At 34.7% G+C, this 23050-nt stretch overlaps 2 protein-coding genes across 2 annotated transcripts; one reads left to right on the top strand and one right to left on the bottom strand.

The window, feature by feature from the left end:
- Positions 1-3305, top strand: LOC149717503 (ES1 protein homolog, mitochondrial-like). The gene is made up of 7 exons (XM_089838921.1): positions 1-216; positions 1775-1827; positions 1905-2018; positions 2082-2201; positions 2584-2676; positions 2888-2961; positions 3023-3305. Exons 1-7 carry the CDS (start codon positions 106-108, stop codon positions 3238-3240), a joined length of 783 nt encoding a protein of 260 aa, XP_089695047.1. The 5' UTR covers positions 1-105; the 3' UTR covers positions 3241-3305.
- Positions 3303-22418, bottom strand: LOC149717502 (uncharacterized). Its single transcript, XM_089838895.1, has 4 exons — positions 22158-22418; positions 5767-6033; positions 5384-5699; positions 3303-5325 (listed from the first exon to the last, which is right to left on the bottom strand). The coding sequence occupies exons 1-4, from the start codon at positions 22258-22260 to the stop codon at positions 3990-3992; spliced, it is 2022 nt and encodes a 673-aa protein (XP_089695021.1). The 5' UTR covers positions 22261-22418; the 3' UTR covers positions 3303-3989.
- Between the last annotated feature and the right edge of the window lie 632 nt (positions 22419-23050).

Below are 23050 nucleotides of genomic sequence, written 5' to 3'. Positions count from 1 at the left end.
GTCTGCAATGAATTTGAGATTTTGAGTGGTGAGAGAAGACTCAGTCTCATTTTGTCTTCGCTAAATTAGGCTCTAGTTAATTTGTAACGGCAATTAGAAGTAAATATGGCCATGGCTTTGAAGTTTGGAACGAAAATACACCTTAGTAAAGTCAGTTATATCGCTTGTCGCTCATTTTCATCATCTCAAACGCTATTATCTTCCAAAGTTGCTGTGGTAAGCCTTGGATCATTTTATTTTATTGTTACTTAGTTTAGTTACTCAGTTTGCAGACTTGCATCATGCTTTTCTTTAATTAATTTAATTATTAAAAAATAAAGGGGGAATGTTATAGGTTCATAATATAACTGCTGTAGTTTATAAAGTAATGTCAGTTCTACGTATGTAAACGTCATAGCTTCTATCTCTTAGCTCAGTGTCATCCCCCCTACCAGGCGCGTACAGTATCTCCTCTTACAAAAGCGCGCCTAGAGGGAGGGATACACAGCCTACTCCCCTCTCTACCGACACTACTATACTCGAGCTCTACTTTTAACCATAAGTTCATGGATAAAGGATGCACGTGATGAAATTCGTTTGCACGCTATAGGATAGGCAACTCGGTATCTCTGACGGCAAATTATTCGAGATTTAAATCCTGAAAATCTGTATTACTTTCTTCTCTTGGCAGCACGCACAAAGCTAAGTTACATAGAGATCTTGTTTTGCGCGTTCTGACAACTGAAGCTGTAACAGAGTATATATTGAATAATAATAATAAGCTGCCGTCGGAGATAGGGAGTTGCTCATCCTATAACGAGAAAACAAATTTCTTGGCGCGCAACCTTTATCCATGGTAGGTTCATAAGATATGTGCCATAAGTTTGTCACTAGTTACTGAGAGCAGGGAGAGAAAGGGAGATGCCGCCTAATGCTAACAGAACTCGTATCTAGCGGGAAGGGGTCGAAAACGGGGGTATGAAATACTATGTTCTCTCTCTCTCTCTCCCTGGGTCATTCGGTGGATCATTGAGCATGCGCGAAGTGACATCACGAATAGTTGCTACATGAGATAAAAAATTTGGATTTTGCGCAGTAGAGCTCGCGGTGGCCCGGGCGATACTACCCCCGTTGGCTGGGAAATTTACGTCCCCCACCCAAAAGAGAGACACCTCGCGCTATTCACGCGGCATCTCCCTTTCTCTCCCTGCTGAGAGCTTGTTATGAAGTGACGTCGGTGAAACGTCATAGATTCTCGAAAAGAGACGTCGCCTGGTGAGGCGCTGTCAATGGCTTAGTACAGACTAAATAGGAAGATTGACTGCAAAACCGAGTGTAGTCAATTCTCGCGTCATTCTCGAACTAGCTCTCAGCAATCATGGATTTAGTATAGAAGCTCGCTCTTCATGGATATATCACTGTAGCCTTTCGATTTTAACCACATTTATGTCATAAAAGTTCGCACGGGTGGGGGTAGAAGCTCACGTGAAAATTGAGGCAAACTTTGTTTTTTCGCGCGCGTGCCACTCACCCCCCCCCTGGCCCCCTTCTGAATTTACCTCTCAAATTCTTCGTCACAAACCAGTTCGCGCCATTTCAGACGAGGAATAAATGTAGTGCATGTTTTAAGCTTAGTGACATATCCATGAAAGCGTAAGCTTCTATACTGAATCCATGCTCTCTAGCCGTTCTAGCATTACGAAGTATAACTAGTGTCATACTTATGGAACATTTCTTATAAACTTATGGTAATGCGAAGTACCATCACTAAAATTGGGTAATAAAAATTGCGCAGGTATTATCAGGTTGTGGTGTTTATGATGGAAGTGAGATTCATGAGGCATCTTCGTAAGTCAATCTTTAGACCTACAACAGGGCATAGCTTTATAGTTAAATTTTCTATAATGATTCAATATACATCGCAGAACCTTAATGCATCTAACAAGAGGGGGTGCTACACCTGTTGTATATGCACCAGACATTGATCAAATGCATGTTGTCAATCATAATACCGGGGAGCCGAGTATCAATGAGAAAAGGTTATATTATTTAAACACGACGTGATATTTTATGAAAGCTATAATAGTTTTCGCGATACACAGAAATGTCTTGGTTGAATCGGCACGCATTGCCAGGGGAACCGTTTTACCATTGAGTCAATTAACTTCAGCTTCTTGCGATGCTGTTGTCTTCCCAGGCGGTTTTGGTGCAGCTAAGAATTTGTAAATAACCTTCTGGAACAGGGATAGATTTAATTTTAGAAGTAGGGATGGAGAACAGAGTAATGTGGGCGCGCGTCATAGTCCCGGACTCCCTTCCACGGGACGGGGGGTATGAAAGAAGAGGCGGGTCATAGCGACAGAGGTTAAAAGGAATTACGTATTTTTCGCCGTCCCCGACAGCAACGTCATCAAAACGTAGTTTAAGTGAGCCAATAAGATAATTTAAACTTTTCATTACGTGTTGGAGGGAGGGGTTGTATACTGGGCTATGAGTGAGAGTGAAGTAAATACTAACCGTTCTCCATTCCTACTTCTAAAATTAAATCTACCCCTGGCTGAAAGTTTAGGGAAAGTTATTTATGAATTCACTATTTTCGTTAAGGTCAAATTTTGCAACTGAGGGGGCAAATTGTAAAGTCACACCCGAAGTTGAAAGGGTTATTAAAGATTTCCATTCTGCTAAGAAACCTATTGCGTAAGCAATGCTACTCAATTATTATACGTAGTTTTTAGACTAGGAGGATTCATACCATTTACGCAAGGAGGCCAGATTCCCTGATGGAGTGGAGTCAAAAGGCAGTCCTCCTTGTGTAAATGGTATGAATCCTCCTAGTTTGAAAGCTAAGTGTAGTTCCCCCTCCCCCCCCCCCCATGAGTTATGGTTATATTTATGGCACTGTTTGCAGATTATGTTGCATTGCTCCTACACTCATAGCTAAAGTTATTCCCAAAGTTGAAATTACCTTGGGGCAGGATAAAGGTAGTGTTTTTAATGATATTTACTGGTTTTTAATATTTCTTACAAAAAATTGTATGGTAAGATGATGGTTCTGGAAGTTGGCCATACGCTGGTGCTGCAGAAGCGGCCAAAAGTTGGGGAGCTAATCACGTTAATAAAAATGTAAACGAATGTGTCGTTGATCAAAAGAATCTGGTTGTCACAACACCGGCATTCATGTACCACACTACCAATTTCCATGAGATTTATGACGGAGTTGGGGTTATGATCAAGGCCTTACTTGGTCTACTCAAAAAATGAGTTCTAAGTCAACCAATTGATTCAACTATTTGAATAAAATAAAATAAAGATATTTGTTTTCGAAATTGTCGAAATTATTTTATTTAAAATATATTTATAAATCCATAAACGTTACTACTACATTTTTTAAACCTCAAACGTAACTTATTTGATGAGTATCTCCATACATACAAAAAACGAAACGAAACTTCAGGACGAGTAACGTTTATAATTCAAATAAGTTAAAAAGATGGGGCTCCTGGAATGAAGATAATTTTTTTTGGCTAAATTGGCTTAACCACTGAAGATTTCTGGGCACTTGTTATATTTTGGGGAAATTCTTGCGTTTCTAACTCGAGTGTTGCAATTACAATAAGTAATTTATATGATCAAAAAGATTTAATTTCGTATTGTAACTTTACACTTGGTGGTTGGTTTTGATTGGTTGGGGGCTTGAATGACGTAATAGGCTTGTTAAAGACCATTGTTAAATTAATGATGTCATTGTTAAGTTAATCCAGGATCCGTCTTTGGCAACCTTTTTTAAAGTTGAACCCTCTCATTAGTTTCTACCAAAAATACAACTCAATCCAATTTGTTCAGTTCAGTCTTTTGGGGAAGTGGCCATTTTAGGCTTTACGAAAAAAAAAAAAAAATATTAATCTAATAACACATAACACCCTACAAACGGGCGCCACATCGATGAATTAGTTTATTAAGTACTTGTACTAAGTTCTGGCGCGATTTATCGCGACCATTGTTCAAATGGATCAATCTACCGCGTCCAAGTCTGCTGTCGTTTCGATGAGTTGAGACGAGGAAGATGAATGGTCAGACCGTCTGTCCGATGGTACTACCGCCGTAATTCGTTTCTTCGAAGCCAAGGCGTTGTGTAAGGACCCGAAGTTGTTGTAACCTTGGAATCCTAAGATTGGCTCGTCATCGACGTCGTCGTAATCGTACCCGCTTCCGTAAGACTCGGCGCCATGATGCATTGGAACTCTGGACGCGGATGGTCTGTTATCGGAAAAGATACCACCACGAACCACTTCGAAGTTACCGCTTCCTAGCAGTCCGTATCCGAAACTCCTGCTTTCGGACGCTCTGTAAGCAGGTCCACGATGACCCCTTCCTCTTTTCCTGGGACGGGCACCGTAGGTATGCCCGCTACGAGAACCCTGGGACTCGCCGTTCAAGTTGTATAACCCAAAACCGGAATGGTCCGCCTGTGAGGATTCAATGTTAATTCCACCATCGTCAGATCCAAAAAAGGGATAAGATCCGAATGAAGGCAAAAACTCTGAACTCTCTCCTTGCATCTTACTGTCGCTCTTGCTCAGCTTCAACAAATGACTCGGAATTGCCGTAGCCGAAATCTTAGAAGACGATTTTTTGGCGTTCAAAGTGCTGCGGGAGTGCTTATCCAAAAATTTACTCAAAGACAATTTCACTGATTTTGTTGAACCAGTTGTGGGGGAAGTTTTCTTCTTGGGGCTTGTCTTACTGATTTTCACGTTTTTCTCGTCAACATCTCGTTTTATGCGTGTGAAAACGTGATCCGGTACAGAATCGTACCTAATAAACGCGTTAGCTCCCCTGTCTTGTCGGCGGTCAGTTTGAACGAAGGTTCCAGGCGCTGATTCTTGCGTGACATAGTAACCTTTGGTACCAAGAGTGGGGTAAAACGAATAGGTAGGCGGGATTTGTATCGGGATGCCGAAATGCGAGGGGGCGGGTCCTCGTCCCATATTGCTGCTTTCGGACTGCATTAGGTTATCGCGCGAAAACGGCGGCGATTTGTAATTCATTTGGGATTCTTGTACGCCCATTGGTCGGTAGTTATTGTTCGACGAGGCTGCTAATTGTACCACGCGTTGACCATGAGATTCCTGACCAGCCAAGGCTCCGCTGTAAAAATTTTGTCGAAGAAATGGGGATGAAGTCACCATGTTTGCCAGTTCTGATAGGGTGGTGGCATCGTGGTATTGTTGTTGTTGGTGGTGAGATTTAACTTTAATCGGGACATGGCTGTTAGATCCGCGTTTTTCGGGAGGAGGTGCGTAGGTGAGATGTTCTTCCGTAGCTTGGTTGGCATCGGGATGTTCCCTGTAAAAGCAAGACATTGTTAGGCCTAAATTTCATAGAGTAAAATCAGATTTCGTACTCTTGGTCCCTGGAACCACCCAATTTGGTGGGCTCATCCCTGGCAAAACCTGCTCCTTCGTATGTCAACTCGGCTTGAGTTTCCATAAACTTAGCCGCTGTGACTCCTGAAGGGGCGTTGTACCCTGGTAAAACTTGACTTATGACCTTGACTCCGACTGAAGAACTAGCTGCCGTGTCTAGATAAGGGTTGTCTCCAGACCGGTGGTTGGTGTTACTACTTGTTGACGAAGTATCTGAGGTTTGAGGTGAAGAAGACGCTGGGGAGGAGGGTCTTCTACCTCTTGCTCTGCTTCGTCTCTCACCGTACGCAGTACCTAAAATTAATTACAATTACTGTCTAGTCTTTTAAGTTAGATCTATTGTTGTATGTCAGGCAATTACTTCTCCGACTACCACCATCTCCGTCGCTTCTTCTTGTAGCTGGGCGAGGTTTGGGTGCCGGCGTGACTTCGGCCTTTGGCGAAGTTGACGACGTAGCCCCGAAAAAGGCGCTCAGGTCACCAGGGTACGCGACTTTGGGTAGGACTGGACTGGACCCTGATGGAGCCTGTCTGGCACCTGATGGCGTTTCGAAATCAGCATCGGAAGTTTCGGTTGAAGGCTTCTTAGCGTCGGTCGGCGAGACTTCGTAAGTGATCTGACCTTGTTCTAAAAAAGTATAAAGAACAAACTTAATTAGGCTTAACCGTATATTGTCCCCTGAAAGACCCACAGTCTTCAATATAATTTCTCCCGCCTAATTCTTGACCCGCATAAATCCAACAAAGGACACCAATTTATGATGTAATGGGACTTTACACTTGTCATAAACTATTTGTAAAAGTACTAGCATTTGCCGAATTCTTTACCGAGTTCAATTACATTTTGGGTGTCAACTAAACTTATTTTCTGCCGTTTTCTTATTGAATTTGTTGACAAAAGTGTCAATTAAAACATGGGCGTTTAAATTTTATGACAGGATTTTAGAAATGAAAAGGGTTAAATGTGGGTATATTTGTATTTGGTTTTGTAAAATACGCCGAGAAAGTTTAGAAATATTTCAAACGAAACCTTTTTACGTTAAGTTTGCGGTTATCCGGTAAAGAAATTTTTGGGTGTTTGCTGCGTTAACGTTTCTTAGATGCACGTGCTTTTGTGGCCAATTTTTCTTCATTGATAAACAAATTTTATTTTATTATTTTTACGATATGGGCCAAGTTAAAAAGCTAATTTCCCAAAAGGTCTTTTTTTTTGTTCGTGTAATTAGGTAAATTCCATGGCCTATAAACTAATTAGAAAATTGCTTCTGTCTTCTTTCTGGTCAAACCTTTATAAAAGTTTGCGTGTCACCTGGCACAATGCGCTAACGAATTACGAACTAGTTATAGCCTATAACTTCACTGACAGTTGAGGTGTGACATTTGTAGAATTAATAGTCCTTTTATCTTTCCCTAAATTCAGTTATTTACGATAAACAAAAAAACAACAACAACTTTGAGAGGTAAACGCCTCGATGAACTTTTACCGTAGCCCCTAACCTTAATTTTTTTCTGATTCTAAAAACTTAACTTCCCCTTTTTGCTGTCTAATATATGCCTAAACCGAAAAGAGGTCCCGGTCTAAATGAATCGCATAAAAGATCTAGATAATTACGGATTAAACGCACGTTTTTATACATATTAAACCGCTTTCTCTCACCACACTTATTATGTCTATTCGTTTAGTAATTATTATTTTGCAAATTTATGGTGTACGGATATATGTCGGAATTACGGAGGAAGTAGATTCTTATAGCTTCCGGAAACAAACAATTTTATTAGCATGAGGAAATTAAGTTTTGTGTGGCAAAAAACGTTTGATTTGAAATTTGAATGCATTCGTTTTGGAATTTAATTGATTGCTATAAGGGGGAGGGGAGATACATGGACATTTTTGAATAGTAGTGGCAGAGATTAACGTTTCAAGTGTTACCGCGTATGGAAAGATTTACAAGGTGCCATTTTTTGTTTTGGTGATGTTTATCAATACAAAAATGAGGAAATAACAAAGATTTTTTATATATAAAGTACTAGATCAATTGATTTCTTAACAGAGTAATTTCCATAAAAAAAACTGACCCGCATTTTTGTTTTTTTTTTGTTTATATATTATATATATATATCTTTATATGGCGTGTTAGCTTTATCAATTGTATAGCATCAGTTTGCGTTTCGATTTATTGGTTAGAAAGTTTTACTTATTTATTTTTTTTAATCGAAATAGCTTATAAAATAATAAGGAATATTTCAAATTAGAATTACACTTAGTCTACAAAAGGCAACAGTAATTTAACTTAAATACCTATATATTTTTTAATTTTGTATCAATACGGCCGTAATGTAATTCTAATTTAAAATATTTTATCATGTATACCCTTTCAACAATATACGCATAATTCTAATTATTTAATTATGCTATTTCGAAATAAAAATAACACACATAATCTTATTAAACATTTACTTCCACTCTCCCTTTAATTATATATATATATATTACATCCATTCAATTGTGATTTAAGACGTTGATTAATTAACACAAGCTATATTTATATCTGGCCAATTAACAATTTAAAAAAAAAACATATTTAATATAATTAGTGTTTTTCCGAAAATACTTCTTGCTAAACATGTATATATTCGCAAATCACGAAATGTTTCTTTCTTTCTTTTTTTAGCCATATCGTAGTATACGATAGGCTCTTAGTTTGACCCGAGCCGTCGTAGTAGTAGTAGTGGCCGGGGTTGTCGCTTCGTTATCGTCAGATTTTAGCTTAAAAGGAACTTTACATTACCACAACCCACCCATAGGGGTTACTGGGCTCGGTTAGAGATTTAATTATAATTAAAATTTTTTCAGGCCAGACCCGGGAATCGAACCCGGGTCCCTGGCTTAGTAGACAAACGTTCTAACCACTAAACCATAGAGACTTGATAGAAACTCCGAGTTTTTTATTATTTATTTTTATCTCTAAAATGTCGGGGTGATATGGGGTGGGATACCTCTTAATCTGTGGGGTCGGAAACTTTTGAATTTTTATCTGTGGGGTCGGATACTTATGAATTTGTATGTTTGGGGTTTTTATATTTATTTTCTTTTTATGTATGTGCTAATTAAATAGATAACGATTTTTCTACCGCGCTCCTCATGTGTTTCGTTCTCGTTCGGTAGCTATCGTCATCTATGTTATATTTGACTGGAACGTTTTGGCGGTTAATTCAAATGTGGGTTTAGATAGAGCTAACATAGTGTTAAATGAGCGTTATGCGTTTGATCATTTTAGCATTGCTAAAGGTAATTCGAGGGGATAATCACTAAAATGCGTAATCACTATAACTAAACTTTCTCTTTCAAAAGTTTCTGGTCATAAGTCCTTGTTAGAAATTTATAAGATGCGATAAGTGTGCATCGGCATAAGTCTATGTTGTAAACTCATCGAGGGGATTATCACTAAAAACTATCTGTTCTTCGATTCGCCGGAATATTAGAATTACAGCATAAGTAAATTTATACGGTTATAATTTAATCACTGTTTAGAGTGGGGAATCGAGGGGCTATTCACTCTGATTTTATGCACGGTAAATCATTTAAGCATTGTAAAAGATAGCGCTATTCACTCATTAGGGTAAGGTATAGAGGGGTTATCCACTCATTAGGGTAGGGTATAGAGGGGCTATTCACTCGTACGATATGGCTACTATTACGAGCCCTTGGGCCGTCTTGTTCTATCCTGACTAGGCCTAGACTTATCTTTTATAACAATATTTGTTGGGGGATACAAAAGATTAGCTATTAATAGAGTTTTCCTTATTATAAACTTCCAACACGCCGAAAATTACATTTTTTTTTAAATAAACTTCTTTAAAGAATTCTCAACTAAGAAGAAGGGCCTCCTTTTACAGTGATTATGGAGTCGAGAGACCATCCGATATTTAACCCAAAACAATTGAAACGTTTCCTCTCGTGGAATAATAATTAGATATTCAGTTTCTCTCCTTTTTTTTCTTTATTTTATTTCTTAATTTTTTCAAAAGAAAAACTAAACCAAAGCAGAAAAAAATGGTTACGTAAGGCGTTATTAGTTCGACAGATCATCTGCTAAGATATATTATTATATTACAAAATGTTTTTGTCAGAAAATCTAGGTATAGTCCTAATCAGGAATACGTACATTTCTTCCACTTGGAATATTTATTTTACCATTTTGTGGGCCTTTCTGCATGCTTGAATTAAAGGGGAGGTGGTGTCACCCCTGACGTCACGCGTAATATATTTGAACTTAGAAACAACCTGACATTGACTTATCTATCGACCTATCCGCGCTAAACCCTAATGTAAACAAGTTTCGTTGCATGTTCTGAACGAGTAAACCTAGGTGGATAAGGAGGGGCCTGACGTCACGCCTAATACAGTTGAACTTAGAAACCACGTGACATTGACTTATCTATTAACCTATCCGCGCTGAAGCCGAATGTAAGCAAGTTTCGTTGCATGTTCTGAACGAGTAAACAAACCTAGACGAGGAAGGAGGAGGGGCAGTTTAACAAAGTTTTAATCCCCGCCCTTTACCTTAAATCAGATATTAGTATATGGGGTCTATGTTTTCTTAAAGATTCCAAGTGGAAGAAATCTATGCATTCCTGTTCTAATGAATAAGGGTATACTGTTAAAGAAAGAAAGAAAAATGGTACAGGAAATTTTCTAAATAATTTTTTTTTCTCTTTTGGCAAATTCCGCGAACAAAAACGGACATTTGGAAATAAGACAAAGTAGACGTGGAAATGTACGAAGATGATTAAACTAAAGACTAACTCTCGTAGAAAATATTGTATATATAACGGTAATAATAGACCATTTTCATAAGGAACATCTATCTGGTATGTGGGTCCAAAGACGTTAGTACCCCTATTGGACGAACTAGTCAGGTGGTTCTAGACTTCCAATAGGGGTACTCTCCAGTGCTTAGCAGGGATGCCTAGCGCGTAATGTCCATTACGGAAACTTAATTGCATGTATCATCTTTAATATTGTAGGTAGAAACACGGTTCCTATTGATATATTCATTATTTTATACACTCTTTCGATAAAAAAAAAAAGAAAGAAAATGTAGCCAGTAGTATCCCGCTTCATTATCTTTGTTTAAATTACTTAAATCTTCAATTTAATCCACTTCGGGAAATAAGTATAGAGGTCACGCGCTAAGAAGATGCTCCTGTTACTTTTTTTTTGTTTCCCAATCTTCTTCCGGGTATTAGAACAGTAAAGTGGTTTTATCAATTGGAGTTCATACCAGAGATAAAGGTGTTCCCTGTACCTTTTAAAGTTTAATTTAATTACCTAGATGCTTGGATTAGTACCGTGGTACGATTTTATCTTAGTTAAAGTGTTTTTTCTTTTTAAGTTTCTCCAAAACCCAACCAAACTCGAATTAAAAGTTTAAAAACGTGATAAGTCCAGCCGGTTGAACTTTCTTGTAGCTGTTTTCTAAAAATTCTTTTTTATATATCTATATACTTTAGTAACGGGTCTTTCTACCAACCTGTACTTTAATTTGTATAATATCAAGAAGCGATATCTAGTTTACTAGGGAGAAGTTATAGGATGCCTAAGTATTCGCGCGCCATAGTCCCAGTCCCCCTTCAAAATACAAGGGGGACGTAAAAGGAGGACGGGCTATTTCGCCTCACCTCAGTCGGAAAATACATGATTTTCGTTATTCGCGTCGCACTGACGTGAGTTTTCAAGAATCAATGAGATACTGGTTGTAATTTAGAGGCGTGGATTAACTCCGGACCTACGTTTGGACTGGAGATAAAGCTGGAAATGTGGAAAATTTATACCTTCTCCCTAGTGAACTAGATATCGCTTCTTGATAATTTATTACTAGTAAAGTTACAGTATGTTTAGTGAGTGAATGCACTGACCCCTTATAGGTTCTATTAGCTTACTTTTTTATCTCTTAATTGCGATTGGGTATGGTTTTTTTTATTTTCTTATTTTTCATTTGCAAAAACATGTTTGACTTGTACGCCATAGTAAAAGAAACGTCGAGCAATTTCGATCATTTCGATTTATCGACTCGATTTAAATGATTTCGCAATTTAAATTAGGGCCAAAGAAATTAACCCCCATCCCCCCGGCCCCAGAAGATAATTGGCATTCATTAATTAGGTTAAAGGGATGATTAATTTGTAAAAGAAATAAAAATTAGTTATGGCTAATTGGGAGGTTGCGTTTTTAAAAGTTTTGTAAAGAAAAGTTTTTGCATATTTTATTAACTACATGTAACCATTATTAAGGAGAAAAGAGGTAGATGGAGCGGTAATGATGATGGGCCATGTCTGGCAATGAAAGTCTCCCAGTGCACCTTGCGCACGCGTGTACCCTTAGTTAAAAGCGATTGTTTCTCTACGACCCTACTGAAACGCCACTGAGGATGCTGGGAAGACTTCGTTGGGGGTAGAGACAGCAACGAGCGGACAGCAACGTTATAGGTATTTAGGTTTCTGCTCCATCTCACCGCTTTCCTTTAAGCCATTACGACCTTTCGAAATTCCATGAATTTGTTTTAAAAATCACAAACCGTTCAAGAAAATTGTTAGTTTTTTTTGTTAATAAATACATTTTTTGACTGTTACTTTAGTGTACAAGGTCACTTCCTGTACAATATTAACTTCATTTCCCTGTCAAGAAAAGGTATACGGGGAAATTTAACTTAATAGTATCGAAACAATTGAACCGAACTATTATTACGAAACATCTTAAATAGGAATTCTCAAAATTTAAATAAACTACGAAAATCTTAATGCGTTTTCCTTCATGGTTCCGGTGATAAAGATAAAGATGTTACACTCTAAATATAATTTGTTTCATAATTTAAGAGAAGATTTTTAGATTAATGTCAGTGCATACACCCCCGTCTTTAAATAGACCAAATTTAACGGAAATGATTTGGACATTTCTTCACATCAATTGAAATTCTCTGACCATGCTTTGAATCGAAGTCGTCTATTCTCCCTCTTACATTAACCCCAAATCAAATCAAAATTTCTTAATCTAAATACGAACTCAATGTTCAAAGAAACGTTTTAAGCTTTATCCAAAGGCGTACGCAATCACGCTCCAGCTTTGATCAAAAGTGGTCCATTGCATTAATTCCAAAATGAAAATTTCCCAATCTTTATTAAATGTTCAAAGAAACGTTTAAGAGCCGCAAAGGCTTCACAAGATTAAAATAAATATAAATAAACACTATTAATTATGAGACCGGAAAGCATTTCAAGGAATAGCGCTTTCTCGGACTGCTTCAGACCACGTCTTTAACGGGTACTATACCGTATTCATAAGCCATAAGCTTTCCGTTTCAGTTTGATAAACACTGTTTTGAAATGTAGATTAGGCTTAGCCGACATACAAATCTTTAATCGTTGATGGATATTCCGGTAAATCTTTAACCTTAAAAATAAAAACTAATATTTCCTTCCACGGTTAAATGATTTCCTCTGTACCACGTGATGTACATACTTTATTTAAAATAGACAACAAGTCGGCTTATGGCTCATCTTCCGCTAACCGGTAGTATAGTAGGCTATGTATGTTTATTTTTACGTGGGAAGAAATGTGTCAAAATTTTTCGTATAACAATTTTTTCCCTATTGACCTACTCTAATAAATAATAAAATAAACACAATAATATTAGATAAACGCTAGTGATGATGAGATTCGTCTGCTTTTTATGACTTAGTGGTTCTTGAGACATTCCAAGGGTTTTAGTATTTTTTTGTGGTTTTTTTAGTAATAAGGCTAATTGAGACATTTTTTCTATTTTGTTCATATTGGCTCATTACTCGTGCGTGTCAGAGCGTGCTAGAAAAACTGTCTCTCGCGGTGAACTCCCACATATTGTCACTTAAAGAAAAAGGGTTGTAGTTTTCGAATTACCTTTTTATGGACGATTTCAAAAATTATATCGTCTTCAGACTCGGTCTGTTAAAAATGAGTTCTCAACTGCTGATTTTTCAATTATATTTTTTTTTCTGATAATAGTTTTTTTGTGGATTTACTAGTAAACTAGTCGTAATTTCATAAACCCTTTAATAATACTGGTTTTAAATTTTTTTTTACTAACGTCTGAAATTTTATTTAAAACTTAACACGCGTAAGGTTATTATTACAAAATCTAGATTTGTTTGTGCAACGAAGCTTGACGAGTTTTTTGTGTTTTGTTTTACGTGATTTGAACAATTAAGATAAAATTTGTTATGACGCTCGTGTTTTACACGAAATTAATGATACGAACAGCTTAATTTACCCCCAATATGGCGGCGACTTTGAGCAGAGAGAATAATGAGAAAGTGAGTGGAAGCTTGTAGCTTTGAAAAAAACGGAAAAACCACGTGATTTAGTTTTGGGCCATGTCGTTTATCTGTATGAAAAAATAACACATTTTGTACATAGAATCGTTATTAGAGAGGTGTCACGTGACCGGATATCGCCACTTAGCCCTTTAACTTTAGCTACATTTTCATTCTTTTCAACTGCCAAAGCTATATAGCTTCCACTCCCATTCATAATGCTCTCTGCTTTTAGGTTTATATTTATAAATTCAATTATGACAAATAAGATATAAAAAAGGGTCAATGAAAGTTATAAATATGCTAAAATATCATTTATATAACCTTAGGCTTTACAATTTTAACAATATCGTATTTTAAGGGAAAAAAAGAAACTAAATTTGGGCGAAAATAATTTAAAATACACGTTTTTTTTGTTTTTTTTTTAAGATTATTTTTGAAGGTTTTTAATAATTTTGTTTCCTTAATCAAGCGGTTTTTTTTTTGGTTTTGAAAAGGAAAAATAATTAACCGGGACCACCCTCGCAGTGACATATTCCAAATTAACCAATAAGAATACAATAACGAGAAGAAGAAAAAAAAGTTATAACCTTAAGATCAACGAACCGAGAAAAAAAAATTATATTAATTTTATTATCAACCCGATAGAAATTTGTATTTATTACGAAAATTTATTTTCAATAAATACTAACCCTAATGGCTGGTGGTTAGTGTTAGGTCTTTTACAACACCCATGCCGGATAAAGGTCAAATATTTCTTTAATATCCAAGAAAATAAGCGAGAAACAACTTTTAAGTATTTAAAGGAAAAGGTTAACTCCAAACAAGTGTTTTCTTTTTTATTTAAAAAAAAATCATATGAAATAATGAATATTGTAATTATGGATGCCAAGTCGTCTGATTCTCAAATAGGCCTAACATTACATGTAGGCTCCTTTAAGTTAAATTAATAGAAGCCTTTTCAATAGTCAGGGGTAAAATAGAGTGGATTTTGCACCACTTTGTCGTCTTATAAGACGTTCGGAACATTTATTGGTCAACAAAGACGTTAGATATGACTCGTTACAGAGCGGACTTTGTTGGACTGAAAACTTTAAAGTCCTGTCTAACGTCTTTGGGTCCACATAACCAATCAATGTTCCCTCTTAACCCTAGTGTCAAGCAGACGATACTTCTTTTAGAAATATTCTGGAGCGTCCCTTTCCTTTAAGTTATTTACATAACAATTACCGCGAAAAGATGTAATTTTCATCTGCCATATCATGAAAGAAGCCGCTAAAACCTCACGTCTTAGCCTCGGGGGTCCAGTTTTATTTTAAATATTTTTTATTATAAAACCTTTAGTAGAACGCAATTTAATAGTACTATGTTGAAGAGAGGTTTCATTTCATCCATGAATACTATATCTATGACAAATTTGTCTTTAGGCTCGTGAATAGACAGACTATTAGTTAAAGTTATTACACAAATTAGCGTTTAAATTCACGTGAATGAAGTGTAAATTCACGCGCAGTTAGAAGCGAGTTCATAAAAACGTTATCTAGGTCGCGCGGTCAATTAGAGAATTGACTAGCAAGGTGAGGGTTTTCGCCGTTTTCTCTCTTTAGTACCGGCTGTTAAAAACGGAAATTTGTGTAAATTTGCGTCTCTTTAATTATGAGATTTACACTTTTTTTAGGGTAAAAACAAGATAAAAACCCTTGTTTTTTAAACGCGGGTTATCCTAAAATCTAAAGAATTATTTTTTCAGATCCGTAATCATTAAAAACACGTTTTGTTTCTATAATAATGTTATTATATGGTAATGAATGCCATGTGTGATGAGGTTAACCCATTTTAAGGTATTATTTTTATTTATTTATTTTAAGGGGTAGTGGAATATTGTAAATTATTGCCGCTTAAACTAAGAAGTAATCATTGAATTCATTTAAATCTACGCTTATTTCACCATCCCTTTACGTAGTATTTAATTTTATAATTTGAAAGTAAATTATACAAATTATGAATGTTATTACTAACAAATGTGTACGACCTAGAACCTCATACTAATTTTAAACCCAAGTTTGTTTCTTTCAAATTTCCTTCTATACATAAATAATACTCGGAAAATATATTTTTTTCTTTTTAAATTCAAATTTGAATATTAAACCAGCCAATCGAAAGCGGTAGTATTTGACAGATATCTAAATTTGTGTGAAAATATTTTTCACACAAATTTGGGATTTATTCAAAATTAAATAGCTTAAATATTTACTCATAATACACTTATCCCTGTGCAATAAATTAAAATTTGAATTTAAGGTGTAATAACCTCAAATTTAGAAAATGATGAATTTTATAGTTTAATTTTTGAAATAAGGAGTGTATTATTGGTGGTTATGAAAATTTTTTCTTTTTTGAAATTTAATTTAACTTTTTATTTTATATTTTACCTTATGATGCTTAGCTTATAACTGTCGGGTATCCCGTAGGCGCAGCCCGGGCCCATCACGTGGTTTTTTTATTTTATCTTTTTAGGTCAAGTAAGAAGGTATAAACCTAGGTAAAGACCTAAAAATAGATTTTCTACCTGTTGTATCAAATAGATCTGAAAAAAATATATAATTTGAAAAAATTTCTCTTTCTACCAAATAGTTTTACCACTGAAATTACAGGGGGTGTGGGTCCATTAATTTAGTTATTTATTTTATTTTTTTTTTGTTTATTTATTCGTAAATAGTCTGGGAAAGTTTTAACGTTGTATCTTTTACGATGTTTTCAAGATGACTGGCCCATTTTTATTCACCAGCCGTTAAGAATACAGTCATTATATTCAAATTTTATATATATTTATTATTATTAAAAGTAAATTATTTGACCGTGACTGTAAAAATGCTAAACGCCCAATTTTATTTAACTTTTTTATTTTCTTTTCTTTTAATGTTAATTTTTTAAGAATTTTTCCAAAATTTTTGGCCGTTTTATTTAGGTTCATTTTTAAGAAAGGAATTGCGTGTGTTAGGGTCAGTGCATTCGATAGGTCACGTGATCTACAGAGTGGAAGAGATCAGAGAGTAAGTGGAGTTGTTTTGTTTGGAAATCGCGGTACTGGCGACGGAAAAAATACGTATGTTAAACCGCAGACTCATGAAATTGGGTGGATAGTTAGAAATAAGCCAGACTTATTTTTTAAATTTCTCTATTTTTGTTATTAATTATCTTTAATTGCTCTTTAGATGATAATTCATAAATAAGTCTTCTTTCTTATATTTCAATTTTTACTCGTAATTTCATTGGTCTGCAATTTTGTATACTGATTTTTTCCGCCACCAGTACTGCGATTTACAGACATCTCGAGTGTAGTTCCGATCTCTACCACACACTCTGTACAACCAACATTATAAATTTATAACATTTTAGTAAAAATAACTCCATTTAATTCAAATCTATTTTCATTGCAAGATCGAAAACTGTGTAGTCATGATAATCACTCATATTCCGTTTTTTAGTAAGTTTATTTTAAGTTCAACGTATGACCTCTTTATATCTACCCATCACCGCCACAAATCTCTATATAGTTTTAGAACGTAACTTTATAAATCCATTTGATATCCAAAAATAAATAAATGGTACACCTATATTTTGACAAAGGTCATGGCTTTGACCTTATTCGGGTCAGGAACTGTGTAAGCAATTTCAACAAAAGTATGTGGGTTTGAGTTTGATGGCGTTTGTTATTTCCTCGTAAATGATCATCAAAAATCCTTAATAGGGCAATATTTACTAATTATTTCGTGTTAATTTTAACTTAAATGTGAGGTCAAATATTCATATGCACTAAAATATCTAGGAATGCATTTTAAAATTCTTTGAAAAAACTCAATTATCGTTAATTCAATTTAGAAATAAAAAAACCAATAATTTCAAATTGGAAAAGTGTCAACCTAAATAGATTAAAATTTTACGCTTGACCAAATACGAAGCTATCATAGCCTTGAAGAAAAAAAAATAAATAATTGCTCATCAAATACTTAAGCAACTCTTCATTCAGGCTTTTTCTTTATTAAAATATACTTTTATTAAGTTCACTTGCATAAATTACACGATCAAGTCGTTTCTATAGTCCAATAATTTTCCCCTATTTGTGGTTTGAGTCTTTGAGAAACCCCTTGTGTAGAGAGTATAATATAATATCTAATGAAGCATGATCGAGATGAACTTAATTAATTATTGGACTTCAGAAAAAGTTGAGAGAGTAATAACAGGTACAGCGCATCCTCTGTACTATAAAGTTAAGTTGAAAATTGATGAATATAAGACTGGTTAGTTTTTTTTTTTTTTTAATTTGAAAAATTCTAATCAGGAAAAGTTTTGTATTTTCGGTTTTTTTTTTTTTTGGTTCTTCGATATGAATTGGCATTGGACTCGAAGCTAGGCGTAGGGTTTTCCCGTTATATTTATCCATAAACTAGGGGGTAATTATTGAAAATTAATTACGTGTCTTAGTATGTTTTTGTAATTAGGAAATGACATGAAATTAAAATTATTTCTGTTCCTCGTAATCCGCCAATGATTAGAAATAAAAATAATATTATATTCCCTCATAATTGAGGATAAGTTTTTGAATAAAATAAAGTATAATATAAGAATACGTATAAAATTAATTTTCAATATTTACCCCGTTTCTCGTATCATATACCTTAAAGTAAATATATAAAATTAATTATATACGGTTATATATTAAAATAAATAAATATATATAGGTTTTTATTGTATTATAATTCTGGGGATTTATTATAGAAATTCAGTCAACTGAAATATAATTATTGACATCTTCGTGACTTGATTATACACGGTCATGTCATCTTCAGATTTATCAAAATTAATAACTGCAATTAAGGATATAGATTTGTCTCAATTTTGATGAACAAAAGTTGTTTCTTTTAATTAATAATAACCCGGATTACTGGTTTTTAAAGGGGTCAGTGTTATAATGAAATTTCAAGGAATCCCCGACGAAATTAGAGGGTTAGTTAAAAGAAAATAAAACCTTTTTTAACCTGGTTAATGAATACCTTCTAGAGTAGACTAGTTCGCTCATCTTTTATTATAGTTTATTATGATAGATAATAATAACAACACAATTTAATTACTTAAATTTACTTATTCAAAATAATTATAAAATCAGTCAAGATTATGCCTAGACTAACCGCTAATCTTTTATTATAGTTTTTAAGTTAGTTAAAAAAATTATTTAATTTAAATTGCTAAGAGAAAATAATTATCAAAAGAATCGTGTATATAAACACGCTGTATATTTATTAAATTAATACTTTCTCAATACCTGTCTATGTAATTTCAGTAAAATTAATTCGTGAACTTAATTTTACTTTAACTTTCGTGAAAAACCACAACGAACAATCCCCTTAAACATAAATGATGTAAATCAAATTATAATTTGAATATAATGATTTTATAATCGGTTCCAAACCCTTTTTTTTTCTTCTTTTTTCACTAAGTGTATTTAGCCCCGAAAATATGGATCTTTGGAATAATTTCTCAACGGACTAAATTAGACTTTTATATATATTACTATAAGTTCATAAGATATGTTCCTTCCATAAGTTTGTCACTGGTGACAAACTGGAGCTTGTCATGAAGTGAGTGAGGTAGGTCATAGATTCAAGATAAAGCGAGGGAGACCTGGTGAGGCGCTGCATGTCAAAGGCTTAGTACAGACTAAATAGGAGAAGATGGAAGTCCTGCAAAACTAACCACCGAGTGTAGGACTTCAATTCTCGCTTATCGTTCTAGTTAGAGCTAACTCGAGCTGTAAGTCTCTTGATAGTATTACGAAGTATAGGTAGCGTCATACTTATGGATGAAACATATCTTATAAACTTATGATATTATCAATCCCCTTCCTTCAAAAACAGTTATACTGTAAAAAAAACCAAATGCTGTAGCCCCCAGCTAGGTGAAAAAGGATTTAAAATAATCCATCTGACTTTATATTTGAGAATAATATAACGGTATTTACCAAAACGCCTTTTACGAGCCCTGCGGAAATTAAAACTTGATTTTTTTTCAGTAGTAGTAGTTTTTTTTTTTCAAATCACGGTCGTTGACTCAATTCGACACTGAACCTTAAGATGGTTGGTGTTTTTACTCATACGTACATAACGGATTATTATTATTAAATATATATATACAGTCTGAGACAACCGTTATAATTAATAATATATAACCCGCAGACTTGATTTATTTTTAACACTTCTATATATTATTGTAGTTTTTGTGCTTTGGTATAATAAGTTCTGTTGATATTTTATCAGGGCCATGACATTCTACGTTATTTCCCTTAGGGCCCTAACAATATGATGCCATTTATTTATTTATTTTTAGGGGTTATTCATAAAACTAAAATGTTACTGATTAGAAGTTGGATTGTTTTAGCGATGACCCCCCCCCCCTTAAAATTAAGTAGGAAACTGAAAGACAGTGATTGCTAATTTAATCAAGGGGTCATCCCCTCAAACATTCCATCAAATTGCCCACTGTGTCTTTTAAGTCAAAATGTCATAGAAAATTTATGACTCAAAATCCCCCATAGAACCCACTATGTCCTTTTAAGGAAAAATCTCATAGAAGTTACATTTTTGACTCAAAATATTCCATAGAACCCACTTGTTATTAAGGCAAAATGTCATAGAAGTTACATTTTTGTCTCAAAATCGCCCACTGTGTCTTTTAAGTCAAAATGTCATAGAAAATCTTCGACACAAAATCCCCCATAGAACCCAATGTGTCCCTTAACGGCAAAATATCATAAAAGCTACATTTTGGACTCAAAATTGCTCATAGAACCCCACAATACAATCACCCTTTTCGAAACACCATTTATTATTGAAATAAACTCCCCTTAAAATTTTGCAAATAACCCTTTCATTTCTGCAATTAAATCGATAGGTAAGATATAAATTATCTAAAATTGAAAATCACTCTCACGTTTCGTAATTAAAAATGTGCTCGGACGAAATTATAAAAGATACTTCCGGCGACAGGAAAGTTCCGTTAAAATTAAAAAAAAAAAAAATATTAATTTCACGCGCGAGAGTTTTTTAATTTAAAATTTAACGAATTTTTTTTAAATCGTTCCAGAGATTGACTGACCCGTAATGTTCAAAATTTTTTAATTAACTCGTAAAAGTTTTCTTTTGCTTTTCTGGATGAAAAGTGTGAGATTTTTTCTCTCGATTTTTACTAAATGCATCAACGAAATACTTCCGCAAAAAAATTTAATTCTTCGCCTTCGTAAGTTTGAACAAAAGAGACTATCTTAGTTTTTGGGCTAGGAAATGGTCAGTGAATTTCCGATTTTTTTCTAAAGTGAAATGAAGCAAAGCACATTATATCTTCTTTTTCAATCTTTTGTGATCAATCCCACTTCGAACCAATTGTTTTCTTTATTGATACGGATTTTTTGTTAATATTTAAACTATCGCCAGTACCGACCCTACCGGGTACCAAAACCATCTAGACTTTGAGAATATACAGGGTGTTTCTGATTAGTCTGCCATAGATTAAGGGGGGTGTTCTTTGGGAAATCGATTTTGAGTCGAAAATTTAACTTCTATCTCCATTTTGCCGTCCGGGCTACCGTTTTTGAGTTATGTTTGAAGTGTTTTATGGATGGCCCCTTAATTTAAATAGAAATAATTGTCTTTCAGTTTCTTAGGTAAATCTTAAGGGGTCGTCCGTAAAATGCTCTTATTATAATTTGAAAACGGTGGCTCGGACAGCAAGCTACATTTTCGACTTGAAATCGTCTAACGAATACTGCCCATAATTTTTAACAGACTTTTTAGAAACACCCTGTATGGTTTTTACAATTTTATAGCAATGAAAAGAAGGATTGACGATGTCTCGAAATGACTATTTTAAGAAACTTAAAAAGTCGACACTTAATCGTTAGTAAACAAATATTCGCGCGTAGAGTTTTATTTAAGGTTTTATTAAACGTCTGCTAACTTGCTGGGTATTTTACTAAGAAACGCCTCGATGCCCTCGTCTCAGTAACGAGACAGTTGTCTTGTCTCATTTTATTATTTTTGTATGTGTTTATCGTAAAATGTGCCTTTTTTGGCTTTCTATCAAGATTGTCATTTTTAAAAACTGGTTGATAATAAACGCCAAAAACGTGTTTCTGAACTTCGTGTTACCCAGAAATATTTTAAAACAAGTACTTAATTTTATTTTTAATTAGACCATAAAGCTTATTGAAACAAATAATATTTACTAACTCTTCATCCAAAAGACTTTTGCTTTTAGCCTTTCGGTTCAATTTCAATTTCAATTTTCGCGAAGTTTATTTATTAAGGTAAATTAACTAACGTGACAATAGAAATGGGTTTTGTATCTTACTTTTGGCAGCATGGGCAGAAGTGGCGAAGACGAGAGCTAAGACGGTGAGAGCTCCGATAAGATGTCGCCGCGTGTTTATTTTAGCGTTAATCCTGGACATCATGGTATTTGTTGTTGCGGCATCAATGTGGACAATCTCGCGACTGACTTAGAATGGCTTTTCTACCCGGAATTAGTAGTAGCGCCGCGTTGAAATCGGTTTTACACTATAAATGGTTTCGCTTCAAAGAATTCCGAGTTCCAGTTTATTTTTAAAGGAAAAGAAACTACGGTTCTCTTTTTCCATACTTTCCTCCGTTAACCGCGAGACGGAGCTCTCGTACACACTCTATACTTGGTTCGAGAACTAGGCCCAAAGAAATATATATGCCTAGCTTAAAAAAATGCCCCTGTTTTGCATCTTTGAGAAAAGTTAAGTCTTACGCAACTTCACTTAGAAATGGGTTTTATTATCAAAAGTTTTTATCGACAATTCGCGCTGTTCCGTCTCCGCCTTTTCTTCGTTTCCATCATAACCTATTCAAAAGTAGGCACCGGAAAAGCTGTAGTCTTATATTGAAATGGTCAATGTGAAAATAAATGCGAAGGAAATGTTTTTATTCGCGATTTACCTAAATATAAAATTTATTCCTAATGATACGGTAAACATCTTTAAACTAATGTAAAATAAATTGAGTTTAAAGTAAGCTCGGAAACAAATGACATACTGTTCTATTTTTATTAGTTTTGTTTTAAAACGGAGTATCAAGACGCCAGAAACTATTACAGTAATGGTTAATTCATCAGAAGATTGCTGGATTTTAATTTTAAGGTGGCATTTTTTAAGTAAAGCAGATATTTAACACTTCTTTGTCGCAAAAATGACTATGAACAAATGCGGTCATCCTTTTTAT

The sequence above is a fragment of the Phalangium opilio genome, unplaced genomic scaffold (assembly GCF_054372755.1).
Source record: "Phalangium opilio isolate 3A_F unplaced genomic scaffold, DU_Popi_V2 ptg000003l_1, whole genome shotgun sequence".
In the NCBI taxonomy this organism is placed as follows: domain Eukaryota; kingdom Metazoa; phylum Arthropoda; class Arachnida; order Opiliones; family Phalangiidae; genus Phalangium; species Phalangium opilio.
This window is presented reverse-complemented; position numbering and strand designations above follow the sequence as displayed.